Genomic DNA, 21,398 nt, shown 5'->3' with positions numbered 1-21,398 from the left:
AATGGAATTAGTATTTGTTTTATAATATAGAAATCTTAATTTGTACATAGTCTGGAGGTGGTGATGGTAGAAGTGATGATGAAGATGATATCATCTAGTTCCTAACTTCAGTGCTGTTTAATTACATGAAGTGTTAGCCATTTTAGGGGACTGATTATGTTCTTGGATGATCATGAGGTAGTCAAGTTGATATAACTTGTAATTTTATGAAATTAGAAATTTCATCCTTTTGAGACCCATAACACATTCTTTTGCTCTTGTGATGAATTAGTGTCTTCCCATTTCATTGAGCAAGTAGCAGCTTTTATTATAACAAAACTGGGAAGGGACCCAAGACATCCTGTCCTCTATTCTAAAATGAGGAAACTCAGTCTCAGAGAAGGCTAAGGTGAGTTGCCCAATGTCATGCAGAGAATCAAGTGACAGAACTAGATTTTACACTCTACATGCAGTATATTCTCCAAGATACTAAATTTCAAAGCAGTTTTCTATTCATATGGCTAAGTACCATGGCTAGGGGCTGATCCTATATATGAGTAACAACACTCTTTGCAGGGAGAGGCTTTCCGCACCCCTAGCTTCAATGGTTACACAAATGAATTTACTTAAAAATGCTGACTTTACTCCAATTGTAAACAAAGACTTAGAGTGGAAAGTGCAAATATCCTAAATAATTCATTCCCAATTGTATATAGAGAACTGTATATGTCAACTGAGTTGTCTGACGTAAAACTGTTAGCCATATTCAAATGGAATAGATATTACACAAATATATTACACTCCACTAAGATGGCTGGTGACAATGAAATTCTATTCCTTAAAATAAGAATAGAAGTTTCTGCCTTTAATTTCACAAATTAATAGATTCATAAGTTTGATTCACACACCTTTTTATACTTTTGTTCATTTATTGCCATAGAATTTGGAAAGATTTCGGTGAAATATTTTTTTAACTTCATATTGATTAGTACTTTAAAGATTCTAAGTATCTAACTAAACGGTTCAATCAAGATCATTTACTTTTTGGTTTTTTCCTGATGTACACTAACCTTTTCTCCTTTTTGTGAAGCAGAAAAGAGTTAGATTTCAAAGTGCCACTTAAATTTTTTTTTCCTCTCTCTTCACTCTGAAATTTCACTGACATCACCCTCAAGTATCTCTCTTTAGAATTGGTGAAATGACTTCTTCTGGTTGTAGAACAATAAACTTGTCATTCCGGAGGATGGGAAATGCTCTTAGTTTATATAAAACAAATTCTAAAGATGTTACCCCCAAACTTGATAGAATATTTCAGCCTTTATAAAAAATCATCCAAACTATAATTTAGGGATTTACAGTAGAGATTTTTATACTTTGGTCTCAAACTCGATTTCAACTTAGTTTTCAATATAAAAACCTTATATGGTCTGAAGGAAAAGACTGTGTTTTTATCTGTCCTTCTCTCCATACTCCCTGAACCTACCCATACTTCAGGAACTTAAAGAAAGAAAAAAACTTTTTTTTTCAAATCATAATGAGCTTCTCAGAATGGTTTACATTCTTTTTTTTTCAGGAAAAAGTTTGTTAACAAGACACAGGGAGATAGATTTGCTAGCAAAGTTTTTTTTTTCTTGTAAGCTCTATACACACAATTGCTGCAGACGCTCAGATTGTGAGAGAAATACAAACACAGACACAGAAAATATGCAAACAGACTGACAGCTGTGAGACACAGGCCCAAATATTCCTTTAGGAATGGCACTTTCACTTACCAGATTTTTGGCCATTTACTCCTTGCCTGATAATAAGCACAACTCCTAAGCCTGTTGCTATTTTGTTAGGTCCTTCCTAGATGTCCCCAAAGGCCTTGCTATCTTATAGACACATAAATATAGAGAGTCCAAAAATACCCTTCAGAACTGCACCTGTCCTGCATACCCTGATTCTAATACTTCCTTTACCAATCATATCCCATTCTTCTCAAAGTTTTTTTCTTTCCCTGCCTCCTGTCTGTCCTCTGACATGTCTGGATGGGACGGGGGAGGAAGGTAGGAAAAGGAAGAGAGGGGGGATGGTGGCAGGGAGGGAGGCAGAGGGAGATGGAGGAGGAAGGTGAGAAGGTGAGGAGGGGGAGAGAGAGGGAGAGGAAAGAAACAGAGAAAGAAAGGAGGAAGGGAAGAAGAAAGACAGACAGACACTTTCCATTTCCTCCTATGCCATTCTCTGTCTTCCCAAAACACATTCTTAGTCACCTCAATCTTTTGCCTCAAGGTTATTCTCTTGTTTTATGACAATAAATGCAATCCCCAATTCAAAATCTCTTTTTTAGCTTTTTATTGTCAAAATACATCAAAGATAGTCTTCAACATTCACCCTTGCAAATCCTTGTGTTACAAATTTTTCTCTCTCGCTTCCTCAAGCCCCTTCTCTAAACAGCGAGTAATCTATGTTCAACATGTGCAGTTTCTCTATAATATTTCCACATTTATCATGCTGCCCAACAAAAATCATATCAAAAAGGAAAAAAGTGAGAAAGAAAACAAAAAGCAAGCAACGAAAGTAAAAATACTGTTATGATCCACATTCAGTCCCCATAGTCCTCTCTCTGGATACACATGGCTGTCTCTATTACCAGTGTATTGGAATTGGCTTGAATCACCTCATTGTTTAAAAGAGCCACATCCATCAGAATTAATCATCATATAATCTTGCTTGCTGTTACTGTATACAATGTTCTTTCTTTTGGTTCTACCCACTTCACTCAGCATCAGTTCAGGTGAGTCTCTCCAAGTCTCTCTGAAATCATCCTGCTGTTCTTTCTTATAGAACAATAATATTCCATAACTTATTCAGCCATTCTCCAACTGATGAGCTTCTACTCAGTTTCCAGTTCCTTGCAACTATAAAAAGGGCTGCTTTTTTGAACATGTGGATCCTTTTCCTTCCTTTAAGATCTCTTAGGGATATGGACCCCATAGAGACATTGCTAGATCAAAAGTTATGCACAGTCTGATTGCCCTTTGGACATATTTCCAGATTGCTCTCCAGAATGGTTGAATCAGCTCACAACTCTACCAACAATCCATTAGTGTCCCAGTTTTCCCACATCCCCTCCAACGTTCGCCATTAACTTTTCCTGTCATCTTAGCCAATCTGACAGGTGTGTAGTGGTATCTCAGAGTTGTCTTAATTGGCATTTCTCTGATCAATAGTGATTTAGAGCATTTTTTCATATGACTAGAAACGGTTTCAATTTCATCTGAAAATTGTCTGTTCATATCCTTTGACCATTTATCAATTGGAGGATGGCTTGAATTCTTGTAAATTTGAGTCAATTCTCTATATATTTCAGGAATGAGGCCTTCATCAGAACTCTTGGATGTAAAATTTTTTCCCAATTTTCTGCTTCCCTTCTAATCTTGCCTGCATTGCTTTTGTTTGTACAAAAACTTTTTAACTTAATATAATCACAATGATCCATTTTGCATTTCATAATGTACTCTAGTTCTTCTTTGGTCACAAATTCCTTCCTTCTCCACACATCTGAGAGGTATACTATCTTTGTTCTTCTAATTTGTTTATGATATCATTCTTTATATCTAAATCATGAACCTGTTTCAACCTTATCTTGTTATAGGGTGTTAAGTATGGGTCAATGCCTAGTTTCTGCCATACATACCAATTTCCAATTTTTCAATTTTCCCAGAAGTTTTTGTCAATTAGTGAGTTCTTATCCCAAAATCTGGTCTTTGGGTTTGGGGTCTTTGGATCTGTCAAACACTAGATTACTATAGTCATTAACTATTGTGTCCTGTGAACCCAACCTATTCCACTGATTGACTATTCTATTTCTTAGCCAGTACCAAATGGTTTTGATGACCGCTGCTTTGTAATATAGTTTTGAGTCTGGCACAGCTAGGCCATCTTCATTGGCATTTGTTTTTTATCAATTCCCTTGAATTCTTGACCTTTTGTTCTTCCAGATTAATTTTGTTATTTTTTTCTAGTTCCATAAAGTAATTTATTGGGAATTTGGTGTGGCACTGAATAAATAGATCAGAATGTCTCTTAGTAGCAATAAAAGCCTCATATCTGCCTAGGACATTAATCTTCCATCAGATGGTACAAGCCAGTTGCTGTTTATCCAGGTATCCCTGAACCTGTGTAGCTGGCCACACTCAGGATTACACCACACTGATGGGTCACTCCAACCTCCCGTGATGTGGGTGACCATCTTGAGGATTTCTCCCCATGAAAACTTGTCTCTTATGTCTAGGACAGACATCTAGCATTTGGGCTACCCCTCCCTCCTGGCATGTGGGTGACAAGAATTGCCCCTAGGGAAGGTCTCTGTCCCCAAGCTCATTTTTTTGTCATCATCCTGCAGACTATGCCGATTGTAAGGACACAAACCATCCAAAGGAACAATTCCAAAATAATGGGAAGTTACCAAAGAAAAAAGTGGACCGTGGTTATATATGTATAGATTTATTTGGGTTAATTGGGAAGTTCACTCCCAAGACTTGCCCCCTTGGTAGGACAATAGTAGATCTCTACCACCTTTAAGCCAGGTTAACTATTATATAGAAACAGAACAAAAAAGGCCTAGTGTGAAGGACGGCTCAGGGTCACATGCAAGTTTCTCCCTGGGATGGTGAGGATTTTTCTTTTTATGTGTAGAATCATACTCTAGCTCCTACTATTTATCCTAAAACTCCCACACTATGATCAGTAAGCAGAGCAAGAGAATGTTGTATGGTCTGCCACAACTTTGTGACTGCAGGTAGGGTGCACACATTGCCAGATACACTAAGGGAGATCATGGCTGTGCCCAGCTGGGCTAATTCATCGTGGATGGACCAACCCATCTTATAGTTGATTCATACCAGCAGAAGTAACTCAAATCCTGATTTTCCATCGTGTCTCAGCCAAGGGGATTCATGCATGCACTAAACAAGGTTTTGAAGTAAGATGGTGTGTAAGATCTCTTCGAAATTCTAAGATTCTAGATCATCTTGTTCAGTTTGGATTTAGAAATTGAAAGTCTTTGGTTTTTTATTTAGGTTTTCTCTGTATATCTATTTTTTCATATATCTTGAAGTTAGCAGACTATTGCTCAGGCACAAGTACCCAAATGCTGGGGCAACTTGCACTATAGTAAAACTTAGGACTGAAGAAAAATCTTACTTAGCTGGCTATAATATTTATCTCAGTCTGTGATAATTAAATGGTCTCTAAAGGTCAACTCCAGTCTTTACTCCAGCTTGATAAACCTTCTTACTGCTTTTTTATCATGATACCTGCAGTGGCGTTTTTGAATCTTTGCCACACTTGCCAAACTCCTTAGTACTTTACTTTGGTACTCTACTTTACTGACTTAGTTTCCTACTTACCAAGGAGACTGAGGTCATTGAGAGCACAAATGACCACTCATGTTCCATTTATTCCTGCTCAAAAATACTCTGTTGTCACATTCTCCTTCCTGTCGCGAATTGTATGCGTACTCCAGTTCTGGCACGGTTTTACTAAGTGTCACTGCATAAGCTTGGCCAGGTCACATTATATAGCTAAGCTTCAGTTTCTTCATACAGGGAATGGGGGAGGTCACGTTGGATCATATTTTAAATCCCTTCCTGTTCTCAAGCTCTACAAAAATTTGATTCTATAATCTTTACCCATTTTCTCCCCTTTTTCTATATCAAAATGAGATTTATCTTTCCTTTCCAGGCAAACCTCTTACCTGTGCCTGTGGCCCCTTCCCAAAAGATGAGGGCTATTTATGGCTTTCTCTCAATGGGTGAAAATGGCTTCATGTCACTATGGTTTGGGTATATCTGGTTATTCAATGCCTTTCATGTCACCTAATCCCAAACCCTTGTCCCCAAAGGCAATATCTACGGTGACATTCAATACGCTTTAATATCCTGTGGCTTCTTGGACAAAAGTACCCGATGAAAAAGGGGGGAGGGGCATGTTTTCATGAAACCATTTTCCAGGAGCTTCCAACATTGTGGTTGTGGTAATAAATAAAATTATAACTTTTCCTCCAGATGTTTTGATAGCAAATAGATGTGCTTGAAGAGATGACACAGCAGCTAGAACTGCACCGTTTTTATCGTATGAACTCTGAATCAACCTTGCACTCCTTTTAGCCTTCCCTTTATCACTCTTCAGATGAGAAGTTTACAAAGTACTTAGCATGGCTCCTGGCACATAGTAGGGACTTAATCAATGCTTGTGCTCTTTCTTCCTCGTGCCACTAGGCTAATAGCATCTCATCATCTGTCTGGGGCAGACGTGTCATATCTGTGACTTTGCTTCATATGCGGTTTCAAAGGAAAAACTAACAGTGCTTCTTGGGTAATTTCAATCCCTAATAAATCTAAGCAGATACTCCTCCATTGCATCTAATGCCATTTATACCCTGTAGAGAAATGGTCCCTTTCAGGTGCCTGTAGTAGTAGAGCTAGAAGGGACCTTTGAGGCTTCTGCTCCAATCCCCTTGTGTTTAGAGTAGGAAACGAAGGCCTAAGGAGATTAACTGACTTGGTCAGGGGTCAACCAGACAGATTTAAATCCAGAACCTCTGACCCCAGAGCCAGACCATTCCATCATACCTCACTTGTCTCCCTTATGTTCATTTAAAAGAAAAAAAAAAGTCAAATAGGTATGACCATTGTAAAGAGCAAATTCATTAATCAAGGGAAGCTACGGTAAGGTTCAAAAGGCAAGATGACCCAATTTTCTTCTGCTTCTCTCCCAGGGGAAGGAAATGGGAAAGAGAAGAGACAAGGGGCAGCAGCTACTCATGAATTTAAGGGTCTGAAACAGAAGCTTTGAATATAAGAAAGATTCAAAAGACAGAGAAAGCTGTATTCTCCAGACAGTGACAACATTAAGAAAGGAAACTTCACGGCTTTTTGAATTTCAAATTCATTGAAGTAAACCAACATTTATTAAACATTTGTCATCTACAAGTCTTTACATATAGAGGCAAATTTCAGAAACAACCCCTTTCCTCAAGGGGTTCACAATCCATGGGGGAAATAACATGAAAACACAGAAGTTATGACAAGATAACTTTAACAAACAGCAAATGCTAATATCTTCAGGATTTGGGAGAGTTAAAACTAGGGAGGAAGGTCAGGAAAGGAAAGTAATAAGTCGAGACCAAAGAAGTGTAGCAGATAGTTTGGGTTGAAAGGAAGAGACCTGAAGCAGGGAACTCAATTAATACACAATTTCAGCGTCTAGTGGAGAGAATCGAGTCATAAGCGAGGGTGGTATCCTTATGAGCGAGAGAAAGGGACCCATCTAAGGGGCTGAAGGGATAGGACCACCAAACTAGACAACTGATTAGATATGGGGTGGGAGGTGGGGGGAGGTAGTAAGATAGAAGGACTAGTGAGGCTGAATTACTGCAAAAGTAGTGGGACACTCAGTAGAGAGAGAAAATTTGGAAGAGAAGTGGAAAGGGGACATCACAAGGAAAGACTGTGATTTCTCTTTGATAAGGTAAACCTTCAAAACCTGGTGGGTGGAATTCAATTTAGAAAAACTCTTTTTCCTATGAATGAAAGCACCTTTTTCCATCTTCTTTTTTACTTGCTGCATTTTGGTTTCCCATGGGTCAGGATATGGGATTTCAGGTTGGTTGACTGGGCGAACATCTTGGTGCAGCCATCAAAGGGGCACGCGTAGGGGCGATCTCCAGTGTGGATCCGCATGTGCGTGCGTAAGTTGAAGTCCAGTGAGAAGCGCTTCTCACAACCTTTGTACATGCACTGAAAGGGCTTTTCTCCAGTATGGACTAATTTATGTCTCTTTAGTTTGGAACTCTCCACGAACCCCTTTCCACATTCTGCGCAGATGTGGCCCTTGGGACCATGGGTATGAAGGTGTTTCCGCAGGGCAGAGTTGTCTCGGAACAGCTTGGGACATTCTTCATGAGGGCAAGGCAGCTTCTTCTCAATTTCATGCGGTGACTTATTTTGATGGATGAATTCAGCCAGCTGTTTGGGATCAGAGAGATTGATCAGAGTCAGGCCTCCTGGAGGCAGCTTCTCGGGGCTTCCGTTCTCGGGCACCTCTGGAGGTAAATTTTCTCCTGGGAGCTCCTGGGTTTCCACCACTGTCTCGGACATTATCTTGTTTTCCTCCTCTGGGGCCCACATTGTGATGGCAAATTCTCCCTCCAGGCTCTTGAGTTGTTCTTGCTTCTGTTCCCACTTCTTTGAGCTGCCGTCGGAGACATCGTCTGAGCCTTGGCCTCCTTCTCCTGCATTGCTGCCACTCCCTTCGTCTGCTGTGGTTTCACAGAAAGAAAAGGGAGCAAGGAAATAGATGAGCCATTAAAATGATTTGATGTTTCTAGGCCTAACCTATATCAGATTTGCTATTTAAAGGTTGATGGGAGTTGGACTTTACCTTAAGTAAATCTTGCAGACCAGGGCACACATGTCACTACCCTAATTTAACCCTATTCAAGAAGCATTTAGTAAGCCTGATTGTGTGTTATAGAGCTGTTACCTAGGGCAAGGGGTCTGGAGATTGGCACAGAGGGAGCAAATTGAGAGGACGCGTTATTCCTCCCACCCCAATTGATGATAGTAGCTGCCTTTTGCCAATTTATCCCATCCCGTTACTACAAGTCCCTGGTTACAGCTTTGGGGCTGTGCCGGGGTCTGAGATTGAAAAGAAAATGAAAATAGTCCTTATCCTTAAACAGCTTCCGTTCTGCTACAATGTAAATCAAATGAAAACAAACAAGAACAGTCTCCAATTGTCAGGAAAGTTCTTTAGCCTCTAGAGTAAGCCCAATATAATGGACACAAAGCCTTGGAGTCAGATGAGCCTCGCTTCTCTAGCTGGCGAGTCTCTCATATTCCAATAACCTACTGCAAAGTACCAGCTACTGACATAGACCAAAAGTACCTGAGTGCCTTTGTGTGACTGGGAGATGGGGAGGGCAGCAGAACATCTCTCAGTAGTATACTAGTGCTCTTTCAGTTAGGATTTTGTTCCTTGACAGCTGCCAAGATTTTGTGTACCATTGTGATCGTTGGACTAGAGGTTACCCCCAGAAGGGTTCTGTGTTGATGCAATCAATATAGGCATGTGGGAGGGAGTTAAAAGCAAGGATCTCATTTGATCCACACAAAAGTCCTGGGAGGCAGCTGCTATTATAATTTCCATTTTACAGAAGAGGAAACTGAAGCAATCAGTGGTTCACTGATTTGCTCAGCATACAGTAAGGATTTGAGATAGGATTTAAACTTGGGTTTTCTAATATCAGGCCCAGTGCTTTACCCAGCATCACACTCAATCACTTGAAAGTCAAATTGTTCCTCCCTCATAAGGTTTAGATACATGTCTTCATGTTTGAAAGTTCTATTCTAAGAGGTTTTTTGGGTGTTGTCATCTCATTTATTTAAGATTTTATTTTTCCCAGTTACATATAAAACAATTTTTAGCATTTGTTTTTAAATCTTTTGAGTTCCAGATTCCCATCCCATCCCCATTGAGAAGGCATATGTGAAGTTATACAAAACATTTCCACAAAAGTCATGTTGTGAAAGAAACATCTATTTCTTCTCCCCCCAAAAAAACTTCAAGAAAAATCAAAGAGAAATAAAGAGTTTGCTTCAAACTGTATTCAGACACAATCAGCTCTTTCTCTGGGTATGGATAATATTTTTCATCCTAAGTCATTGAGAGTAGTCTTAGATCATTGTATTGCTGAAAATAGCTAAGTCATTCAGAACTGAGCATCCCACAACATGGCTATTACTTTGTACATAGTTCATTTCACTTTTTGTGAGCTCATGGAGGATTTTCCAGGTTTTTCTGAGAGTATCCTGCTCATCATTTCTTATAGAACAATAGTACTCCATCATAATCATATACCCCAGTTTATTCAGCCATTCCCCAATTGGTGGGTATCCCCTCAGTACTCAATTCTTTGCTCTAAATATTTTTGTACATATAGGATCCCTTTGCTTTAAAAAAAAATTGATTTTGGAATACATGCCTATCGGCGTATTGGCAACGTAGTATTGTTAGGTCAAAGGGAGTGCACAATTTTATAGCCCTTTGGGCAGAGATCCAAATTGCTCTACAGAATGGCTGAATCAGTTCACAGTTCCACCAACAATGCATTAATGTCTCATTTTCTCCACATTCCCTCTAGCATTTGTCAGTTTCCTTCTCTGGATCATTAACTCATCTAATAGGTATGAGGGTAGTACCTCAGAGTTGTTTTAATTTGCATTTCTCCAATCAGTAGGGAGTTATAGCATTTTTATATGGCTATAAATAGCTTGATTAGTTCATCTAAAACCGTTCATCTCTCTTTTCGTCTATTATTTGAGGAATGGCTTTTATTTTTTTTTTTATAAATTTGACTCAGTTCCATCTACGTTTGAGAAATGAGGCCTTCACAGAGAAACTTGCTTTGAAATTCTTTTCACAATTACTCTTGCTAACTGTATTTCCCCCTGTTTATTCTATTCTCTCTCTCCTTTCACCCTATCCCTACTTGAAAATGCTGTGCTTCTGACCAACCCCTTCCCTTCTATCACCCTCCTCCCTTCTTGAATCCCCTTCCCCTTATACTTTCCTGCAGGGTAAGATAAATTTCTATACCTGTATTGAATGTGTATGTTACTTCCTCTTTGAGTCAATTCTAAAGAGAGTAAGTTTCATTCACTTACCCCACCCCCCTCTTCTTTTGCTCTATTGCAAAAGCATTTTCTTGCCTCTTTTATGGCAGATAATTTCTGCCCTTTCTTCCAAGACATTCTCTCTCACCCCTTAATTTTATTTTTTTTTAGATATTATCCCTTCATTCCACTCATATCTGTGCCCTCTGTCAATATATACTCTCCTTGACCTGGGAATTCCAGAATTCAGCTATAATATTCCTGGGAGTTTATCTTGAGATCCCTTTCAGGAGGTGATTGGTAGATTCTTTCAATTTTTATTTCATCCTCTGGTTCTAGAATATCAGGACTGTCCTTGATAATTTCTTGAAAGATGTTGTCTGGGTTCTTTTTTTGATCATGCCGTTCAGGTAGACTGTTAATTTTTAAATGCTCTCTTATGAATCTATTTTCCTATTTAGTTGATATTTCTAATGAAATTTTTGGTTTTGTTTTATTGTTTCTTGATTTCTCATAAAATTATTAGCTTCCAATTTTTAAGGAATTATTTTCCTCAGTGAGTTTTTGTACCTCCTTTTCTGTTTCATTACAAGTGAAAGCGAATAATGATGGAGGTCACTTTGGGGAAAAAAAGTCTCTAAGTAGAGTCAGAGGGCTAGATTGAACTGACTTCTGGTATCTGTATGTATATGTAAAAGAGACAGAGAACACTAAGGAACACAGTGGATGAAGTCTGGTTTTGAAATTACGAAGACCCAAGTTAAAATTCAACCCCAGGCACTCCTTAGCTAAGTGACCCTGGTCAAGTCATTTAATATCTGTTTCAGTTTCCTTATTGTAAATTGCTGCTGATCCTTCCTAGGTGTGTAAAATATAGTCAAGTACCTATTTTAAACCTCAGTCTTCAACAGCTGATGCGCCTATCTCAGAAGGTTACTGTGATATTCCAGCCTTGTAAACTTTACCACATTCTACAAATGAGATATAATTAAATATACGGGGAAAAATAAAAGGAAAGGGGGAAAAAGACTGAAATTCAGCTTTTGAGATTTCTCATGCCTCAGAGTAACTGACATAAATTTAGTTCCTACTTTGTTGACCAAAAAATTATTATTTTGAATAATTGCCTTTCTTTGTAACCCCCACACTTAGTGCAATGCCTGGAACCTAATGAGTATTTATAATTGTTTCCTAACCGTTTCTGACTGACAAACCAAACCTTAGAGCTTTCTCAAAATCTCTTCTTTCACTTTAAGGAAAAACCAGTGCGAATTTAGGGTGGCCCCATTCCACATGCAGGCCAGGTCCTTCAGACAAAGCATTAGTAGGTACCTTGGAGAGTTCAAGGCATAATTAAGGCAAAAAGTACTGAGTACCTTGTGTGCAAGGCCAAAGTAGCATCCTGGCCTTTTTGTTAGGTGAATAATAAAAGCCAAATTGATTATTTATCATTTACACACACACACCCCTACCTTTTGGTTTGAAGCAAATGGTGTTTTCCCCCTTTAATTAAATAAATCAGGACCATCATGCTAATGTGAAAATTAATTTAAAAACATACATTAGGTCAGGGAATAGAAGGGAAATCATTTCCTGTGGATCTCTGCTTCCTTCTTACTTAAAACGCCCTCAAAATTAAAAGAGATATTAAGTTAATTCTAGAAAATATTCAAAATTCACATCAGGAACCAAATGCAGAGGTGCCAGACGTTCAAATTCTGGGAAGCACTGAATTGTTGCAGGTTCCATACCGAGTAACTGCACTATAACAAATGCAGTTTAGAAACAATGAAACTTCTCCCCCCCAAAAAAATCTAAATAAACGGGGAGGAATCCCTAACTTTGAAAGAACTGGGGTTCAAATAAGTATCACAGACTTGTAGAGAGATCTGAAAGGGATCTAGGTGAGCCAATTCCGGAAGGCATCTGAAAGTCCTTTAGGCCAGCCCCTCCATTTGCTAGAGATGAGAGGACTGAAATCCAGTTAAAGAGTTACTCCCCAGGGACATCTTTGCACTAAATGGTCCAATGTGTGACTCCGATTTTATTTAATGTTTGCCCCAGCTCTCCCAAACTGCAAGATAGGGCCACTAGGTGGCACTGCAGTACATCAAACGCTGGGCTTAGAGTCAGGAAGACTCATGCTCCTCCTATCAAATCGAGCCTTAGACACTTCCTAGCTGAATGATCCTGGAGAAGTAACTTTTTCTGTGTACCTCAGTTTCCTCATCTGTAAAATGGACTGGAAAAGGAACGGCAAAGCACTCTAGTATCTCGGCCAGGAAAGACCCACATGGGGTCATACACAGTCGGGTACGACTGAAAATGACAACAAGAGTAAAATAGGAATAAGAATAGCATCTACTTCTCAGAATGGTTATGAAAATTAAATGTGAGAATAATCTGGCCAGTCTGCGGATCATAGCGGGAAGATCGCCTCTCTCCCTCCTTTTTGCCCTGCCTTCTTTCCATGGCTTCCCCTAAATGCGACTCTGGATGACTCCTCCTTAGATAGAATGAAGGGAACATTCATTTTGGATGCAGCTCCCCCTAACTGATTGCCAAAGGTCCTTTCAACTCTCTAGTGCTGCAATACATTGGGCATGAGGCTCTACCTGTGCACAGGCTAGTGGGAAGGGTGTGGGGCTTGAAGTAGGAAAAAGTCGGAAAAGATCTAGTGATCCTGGTGGGCACTGGTGAGGTCCCAGCAGTTGCCTTCTATTGTGTCATTTGAGCCTCAGGGGGTGCTCCCAGGTGGGTGACAATGGGAGGGCTTGACAAACACTTCAACCTGCTTTGTTTTCCGGGTAATCAGAGATCTAGATTACCACCTGTGGGTTTGGCGCTCTCACTTGGGGTGAGGGAGGAGAGAGCTTGTTTTTCCTGGGAAGCACCGCCAGAATTGCTGCAGGTTCCATACCGAGTGACTGCACTGTAACAAATGCTTTTAGAAACAATGAAACTTCTCCCCTCAAAAAACCTAAATAAGAGGGGGGACAGAAAACCCAGGGGTGGGGAGGCCGAGAAGGTGCTGAAATCCCAAACCGTTACTCACTACCCATAGGACTATGGGCAAATCCTTTTCTTCTATCTATGGTGATAAAGATCTAGCCAGGATGGGGACAATAAGTGGAGGCTGGCAATCGAGGCCCAAAAGATCAAGGGGTCGATTGTGGAGGCAAGTCACTAATGAGTTAAAGAGAAATGAAGGATCCAAGATGTCCTTCAAGCTTTGAGTTGCATTTGTGTTGGTGTGGCCCGCCTGGATCCCAGCTTGGAAGTTGGGGTTTCTCTTTGACTCTTCTTCCTCATCCTCTCATGTCTGTGCAGTCAGCAGATCCTTCTGAGCCCACTTTATAGCTCCTGTCATAGCAACTCTCCTTCCTCTGCGACTACCCTCATTAACTGGGGTCTCACTTGCACCCACCCTGGATATTAGTGGTATTCAAGTAGTTGGCCCTGACTTGGCTTTCTCTGATCCAGCCTTAGCAGACACGGATCGGGTTGGGCCGTTCCCGAGTCCCCTGGGAAAGCTTCAGTGGCTTCCTGCTGCCCCCAAATTCCAAGGACTTTGGCTGGGATCGAAGGCCATCTGGTGCCATTCTACTGTTCTGATCTAGCATCTCCTTAGTCAATTTAGTCGATACTATGTATTATAGCCAGTTACACCTTTGTCTCGTCCCTGTGCCGTATCCTAGCGGCTACGTGAAAGCCGAGATGGTCGGTCTAGGTGAAACTTTTTCTCTCCTCCCAGCTCTAGCAAAGTAGCTCTGTACACAGTGATAGCAGTAATAAAGGCAAGAGAGCCCATGTTTTAGCTGGAAGGGACCTCTGAGATCCCGAGATGGATCCCTTCATTTTACAGATGATTTTCCCAAGTCACATAGATGCAGAGTGGCAGAAGAGGGATTTGAACTGGGGGGGGGGGGAGTTGATTCCAAATCCAGGGCTCCTCATGTCTGTTGTCCAGCCGGGAAATAAGGGAAACTGACTAGGACTAGGATTGGAGAAGTTTTTGATTATTAGATTGATTATTAGACCTGGGCTGCCCCCAAAGCTTTCTTCCACCCGCCAATGAAGGGGGGCAAGGCTGAGTCCAACCGGGGCCCATCCTCGTTTATACAAAGAAGCCCATAGCTACGGATGGCTTTGAAAGGTGATTTCAAAGAAATAAAATATAATTAAGTAGCTGACTCGAGTGCATGTTTAGATCATGTCTCATTGGGGGCTCTTTTTCTGCATGGGTTAGCAGATAGATTTTATAAGTATCTGGCTAATTTCTATTCAGTATGATACATTTTTATCGGGATATTTACTTAAAAAGAATTACTGCCCTGGAGACAACTATTGCAGTCAGGTTGGAAGCAGGGGAATTCCCAGGAGCAAGAGATGTGCTTTGCAAAGCAGATGTGTGGCTGGAGGAGAGAACGGATTCTGCCAGGCACTTCAGTGGCAAAGGGGGTCAATCAAGAAATAATTGGCCCTAATTAGCGCTCCCACAAGCTGTTTAATTTCTTTACCTGCAACTTAATGACACTGGGGAAAGGTGGAAGAAAAATCTTCCCTGTTATTAAAAGCATCAAAGGAAACCAGATAAATCCTTCCCCGTCCCAGTGGAATAAATACCAAGCCACTGACAGTCTACTGGAAGGGGGAATAAACACAGTGACCCCACTGGCAGTGGGTCTTTGAAAAGCTCTACTGGGTGCAAAGAGACAATTACTGACTTGGGAGATCAGAAGATTTGCATTTGGGAGGCCCCAGACTGCAGGGAGGTGCATCTGAATTCACTTTGGTTGGCAAGCTTGTGAGCTTGGGTTTCAGATAGGCTTGGAGAGAATTTGATCAAAAGCTTGCCTCTACAGGTATTTCTCCCATCAGTTTGAAGGTTAGCTCCCAAGTAGTAGCTCGCTTCCCCCAGCCCCCAACACAGCAATACGTGAAAGACCAGCAGCCTCCTCAAAATGCCCACAAAGATGCGTCCAACCCATATAAGCCTTCTCAGAACAAGGGCAAGCAGAGGTAGTACAGAGGTGCTTAGCAGAGGAAGGGCCTGCCAGAGCTGCCTCCAACAGGCTCCTGGGAGCCCAGGGGGAGCGTTTGCATGGTAGAAACTGGCAAATGCCAGGCTTAACTTACTATTTTGTGAATTGTCTGGAGAAAAGAAAGCAAGGGAGAAAATGTTCCTGCAAATCAAGCTTAGAAATGTGTTGTATGGGACATCCAGGGGGTGCAGTAGATAGAGCACTAGCCCTAGAGTCAAAAGAACCCAAGTTCAAATTCAACCTCAGGACTGCCTACCTGTGTGATCCTGGGCAAGTCATTTAACCCTGATGGCCTTAAAAAAAAGTGTTCTTCTGTATACCTGCCACCACCCTGCTTTACTCAGGGTTGGCGGTTAAACTTTTACCAGCACACCCCTGGGAGTATGACTTGTGAGGAGAGTACTCGATTACTAAACTAGGCCCCTCACTTTCTTCCTGTATTTGCTCTCAGAATCCTCATGTCTCCGTTCCTCTAACCATCTACCTTCTCAGACCCCAGGTCCGGCCGGTCTCCTCCCCTTTTCAGAGGAGCTTGCCTCTTATTTGTACAGGAACGACCAAAGCCATTTGGGGGTGGTCGCTGTTTTATCTACTTTTGTCTTGAGCTCTACATCTCCCTCTTAATCTCTCATACTTTGCAAAGCCTCTGCCTATTGAACCTTCCATGTCCCCTTAGTAAAAGGGATCCTGAAAGGTTTCTGAAGAAGATGGGGTTTTAGCCAGGGGGTGAAAGTGAGCAGGGACCTGTGAGAGTTGACTGTTGAAAATGCCCCAAATTGGGGGATGGAGCGTCTGGGTTGAGAAACAGCAGGGAGGCCGGGGGCACCGGATCATAGAAGACATGAAGGAGAATGAAAGGAGTGTAAGAAAACTGGAAAGGGAGGACGGTTTCGGGTTTTGAGGGGAGTTGGAAGCCAAACAGAGGGTTTATGCTTGATTCTAGAAATACTAGGGAACCTCTCGAATTTTGTGAATGGCAGGTAAGGGTATGACACAGTCAGACAGACTTGCACTTTAGAAATCACTTCTGTAGGGAAATAGAGCATGGAGGGTGTGGAAGAGGCTTTAGTTAGACAAGGAGACCAACCAGTGACTATTGCGATAGCCCAGGCACGAGGTGGAAAGGACTCATACCCGGATGGTAGACGTGTTGGAAGGGGGGAGGCTTTCTGAGAGATGCCGGCAATGTAGAAATCAACCAAAGTCAGCAACAGACTGGATGTGGGGATTAGAGAGAGTGAGGAGGCAAGGAGGGCAGCAGGGGCGTGAGCCCCTGGCTCTGAAAGGTGGAGATATCCTTGGCAGCAATAGGGAAGAGTTGGGAAAGGGGGAAAATGGAGGAAAGATAATGTTGAGTTTGAGATCCTAATAGTAATGTAGTAATGGCTAAGATTTATATAGTGCTTACTATGTGCCTGGCATTTGGGAAGCACTTTATTGCCTCATTTGATCATCACAGAACCCTGGGAGGTAGGTACTATTATCATCCCCATTTTACAAACAGAAGCAGATCTAGATCAAGTGACTTGTCCAGGGTCACACAGCTGGTATCTCAGTGGGATTTCAACTAAGGACTTCCTAACTCCAGACTAGGAACTCTGTCTGGTGTGTCTATGGAACATTTACTTTGAGATGTCCAGTAGGCACCTGGAGATTTGGGAGAACTTTGGGCTCTGTATTTAGATCTGATGTGCACAGAAATGCTAATTGAATCTTTGGGAGTTAATGTGATCACCAGGTGAAGTGTATAAAGGGAGAAGAGAAGAGAGCCCAGGATAGAGACCGGGGGACACCTTTGGTCACAGCTGGGTCCTGGATGAAGATTCGGCAAAGGAGGCGCAAGGAGCTGGCAGATATCAGGAGACCCAGGAGAGAAGAGTACTCGCCCTACCGAGAGAAATGGGATGATCCAGTGGCAGAGTGGCAAAGGCTGAAGAGAAGTCAAGAAGGATAGAAATTGAGAAGAGGGTGTTATATTTAGGAATTAAGAGATTATTGGTACTTTGGAAAGTGCAGTTTCAGCTGAATGATGAAATGGGAAGCCAGCCTACAGGAAGCTAAGGCAGTGAAAGGATAGGACTTGAAGGCATCAATTGCAGATGGCTTTTTCCTCCAAGAGTTTAGCTATGAAAGGGAGAAGTTTGGGATGAAAACTGGCAGGGACGAATGGATCATAGGAGGCTTTTTAAGGATGGAGGAGACCTGGGTGCATTTTTAGGCAGAAGGGAAGCATCCAGGAGAAAGGAAGAAATTGAAGATTGCTTAAGGTGGAGATGATAGTATTCTGGGATAGAATGGGGTCAAGGGTGGATGTAGAAGAGTCATCTCTTCATGTGAGATGGGTTAAAGAGGAGAGCATGGCAAAAGACATCTGAGTGATATGAGATGGGGGGGGGGGATTCTGGAGCTCTGTGAAAGGCCCCAATTTTTTCAGTGGAAGGAAGAAGGAAGTAAAGAACATTTAGGTGTCCATTTGTACCAGGCCCTATACTAAGCATTTTGCTATTATCTCATTTGAACCTTTTAACAAGCCTGGGATATAGCTATTAATTTCCCCATTTTATAGTTGAGAAAACTGAAGCAGTCAGAGGTTAAGTGACTTGTACTGGTTAGCACAGGAACCATCTGAGGTCAAATTTGAGTTCAGGTCCTGATCCTCGCTCTACCCTAATGCTTGGCCCATTATGCCACTAGCTACCTCTGAAATACGAGGCTGGGTTCTCAGCTGAGAGGAGGAGGGGGATCTATGGGAGATTTGAAGAAAGATAAAAGGTTTGGAAAAGCCACTGTGGTGAGTGAGCCAGCAAATCCATTAGGGAGATGCAAAAGAATTGCCTTGACATAGTGAGTGCCCATTTGAGATGATAGACATGGAGTAGACCCGCTGGAAGAACCAACCCAGGTAGGAAAGAAGACGGCAGGTGGTGGAACAGAAATCCAAAGCTGGGGCTTGGCCAGGCCACATCAATGAAAGGATGAGGTAGCAAGGGACTGGAGTGGCGTAAGCCAAGAGCTGACCTGGTACAGGAAATCCTCATCTGACCTTCTTGTCTTTTTTTTTTTCTCGGGGATTAGGGGGAAGGCAAACAGGTGAAATGACTTACTCAGTGTCACGAGTGGTAAGCGTCTGAGGTGGGATTTGAACTAGTGACTCCAGGCCTTGTGTTTTGGTCCACTGTGCCACCTAACTGCCCCATTGAACATTCTTACAGTGCTACGTTTAGAGAGAGCTGCCTGTATTTATTGTTACTCATAATCTAGGACAAGAATTGCCAGTCTGTACTCGGGAGGCTGTTTGCTCCCTGGATGTTCATTACATAAATAAAAATCATAAGTCTGACCAAAAGAAACTTGGGCAAGAAGACTTGAAAAATGATCTTTTTTGCATTATTGTAGTTTTGCAAAATTGGAGTTTTCTAGCACTTAGGCTTATTATTCTAGTTAATATAAATCCAGCTATAGTGGGATTCTAATTTTCAAAGACTGGGGATATGATGCAATCTACTTAGTAACACCTTGCTCTCTCCCACCCAGTTCCTGTCCTCTCTCCTGTATTCCCACTGCCCTCCACTACTTTCACAGCCCTCGTTCCCTCTTCTTTGTGTTCTTATAAAAACAATGCTGTTCTCTATAGAAATTTCTTTTTAAACCTGACATCTCGAAATTGAACTTAAAATCTTTCATTGTACATAGATGGTCACATGCCCTAAGGCCAAATAGCATAGAATGTAATTATGAAAACTCATTAAATAAAACTCATCTTTATTAGTAATTGGGAACCAGAGGCCCTGGTCCCTGGAGGGCTTTTCAAAAAAGACTCTAGAGCCCACAGACCTTTATTTTTAGGTTAAGTCAAAAATGGAGGGAGCAGCTGGCCTAGATGGGGCTCTTGAAGCCTTACAAATCCCTATTATTAGTCTATGCCTATCTTTCCTCCTTTCAAAAAGAAACACTTTTTAATGAGTGAGATGGCATTTGAAAGAAAAAAGACATAGATTAAGTATTTCTTTGTAAGGGACAATGAATATGTTTCCCAGAATGTCATGTCACAGAGCAATCCCAGCCTTGCTCATCTATTGCAATTTCTTGGTGTTAATTGGTGTCTGTAGAGCTAGATGGGTAATCTCATTTTCATTAATGACACTAATGCCATCTGTCAGGACCCCAATAACTGTAACTCTGGGTAATGGATATGGATCATGGTAACTGGTAAAGACTTTTCATGAACTAATTAAATGGCGCTTATTGTACTTTCCTTTATATGTGATTTTCCCCTTTTGACTCAAATACTTTAAGGGGACCTCCTGAATTAGAAACATGACCTGAGAATGAAAAGGGAAGAACATCCTTATTTTCGCTATAGTGGGATAGGAAACAAAGATCTGTGGCAGGGGGTGGGGGGTTGGTATGAGGGGACTTGTCCATTTGGCACCTTCTTAACCATCGTTCATAATTGCCCTTTCGCTACTCAGAGTCCCGCTGAGAACTGAGGTTCTCATACAATTAGGAAGAAAGCAGGACCCACTTCTTGTGCCCAGACCTCAGGCAGGCAGGATACCTGCATTTCCTCTGGGCAGAGCTGTAAATAGGGCAGGGCACAAGGGGCCAAAATTTAGAGATACTGATAGTCCTTGAAAGGCAAGGCTCTACTGGCTCTAGGTCTGCATTCAGAGCCCACCTCTGAAGTTCACTACCTCTCTGAGACTCAGTTTCCTCATCTGTAAAATAAGTGGGTTAGACGAAACCGTCTCTGAGGTCCCTTCCCTGTGAGCTCTGAGGCTAGGATATCATACTGGTGTTATACGAGGATATCTTATATCATCATAACTGACCTTAACATCCAGTTAAAGAGATTGATTAGCTACAATAAGATGCAACCAAATGGCTTCTTTCCCTAGCCAGATTCCAGTTGAGCTCTTTCTCGGTATGGCTCTTCATTAATTCCTGGTCCACCGTGAGGTGTCTTGGGGTCAAATTCTACCCTCCCCCCAAGCCAGGTCTTTGTCTCAAGTTCTCTGCCTGTTCCCTTCAACTGTTTACCTCAAAGTTAATTTCAGGCCTGCTTTATGCTGCTTAGCTCAGCATGCTTTGTGCTCCCCAAACCACACAAGTTATCAGGTATGGCTTCGCTTCTTTTCTGTATCGCTGGTAAGTACGATAAGAGGTGACTACATAGTAGCTCTCCTTGTAGTTATTAGATATCCTGCAGCAAAAGCCAGGGGCTGGAGTTTGTCCTTATCGAAGCTTGGTAGGGATTAGGAAACTGTTAACCAAAGTACAAAACCACCTGGCTGGCAGATGGTTTGGAACCAAAGACCCCACTGGAACCAAGAGCTCAAACCATTGGAGGTAGAAAGGGGACGCTGCTTGTCCGAGATCTTTTATAGCCATCATGAACTAATTAGTACCTTATTTGGGAGATCTTATTCAGGTCACACTTGCATTATGGCCCTAAAGGTTTTCCCATGAGTAAAGATTGTAACTCAAAGTGGACAGTTGATAATCATTTTGTAGACCCTCTGGGCTAGAGAAGGCAAATAGATCTGTCAAAGAACATGGGATGAGGGTGCATGGAATCCTGGAGTTGTAAAGACCCTGAGAAGTCAGCTGGGCAGGCCTCCTCGTTATGTACAAGTCCTCTCTCGGGAAATGGGCTTGTTCTCTTTCATAAAAATGCTCACAAAAAAAGGATGTTTATACAGAGAATACTTAG

General features: G+C 41.7%; 1 protein-coding gene across 1 annotated transcript in view; it reads right to left on the bottom strand.

The window, feature by feature from the left end:
* Positions 1-6,926: 6,926 nt before the first annotated feature.
* Positions 6,927-21,398, bottom strand: part of LOC100930391 (transcription factor YY2-like) — a 90,103-nt gene continuing 75,631 nt past the window's right edge. The window contains 1 exon segment of the mRNA XM_031945063.1: positions 6,927-8,284. Coding sequence (XP_031800923.1) covers positions 7,581-8,284 — 704 coding nt within the window. The 3' untranslated portion in view covers positions 6,927-7,580.

The sequence above is a fragment of the Sarcophilus harrisii genome, chromosome X (assembly GCF_902635505.1).
Source record: "Sarcophilus harrisii chromosome X, mSarHar1.11, whole genome shotgun sequence".
NCBI classification, from domain to species: domain Eukaryota; kingdom Metazoa; phylum Chordata; class Mammalia; order Dasyuromorphia; family Dasyuridae; genus Sarcophilus; species Sarcophilus harrisii.
This window is presented reverse-complemented; position numbering and strand designations above follow the sequence as displayed.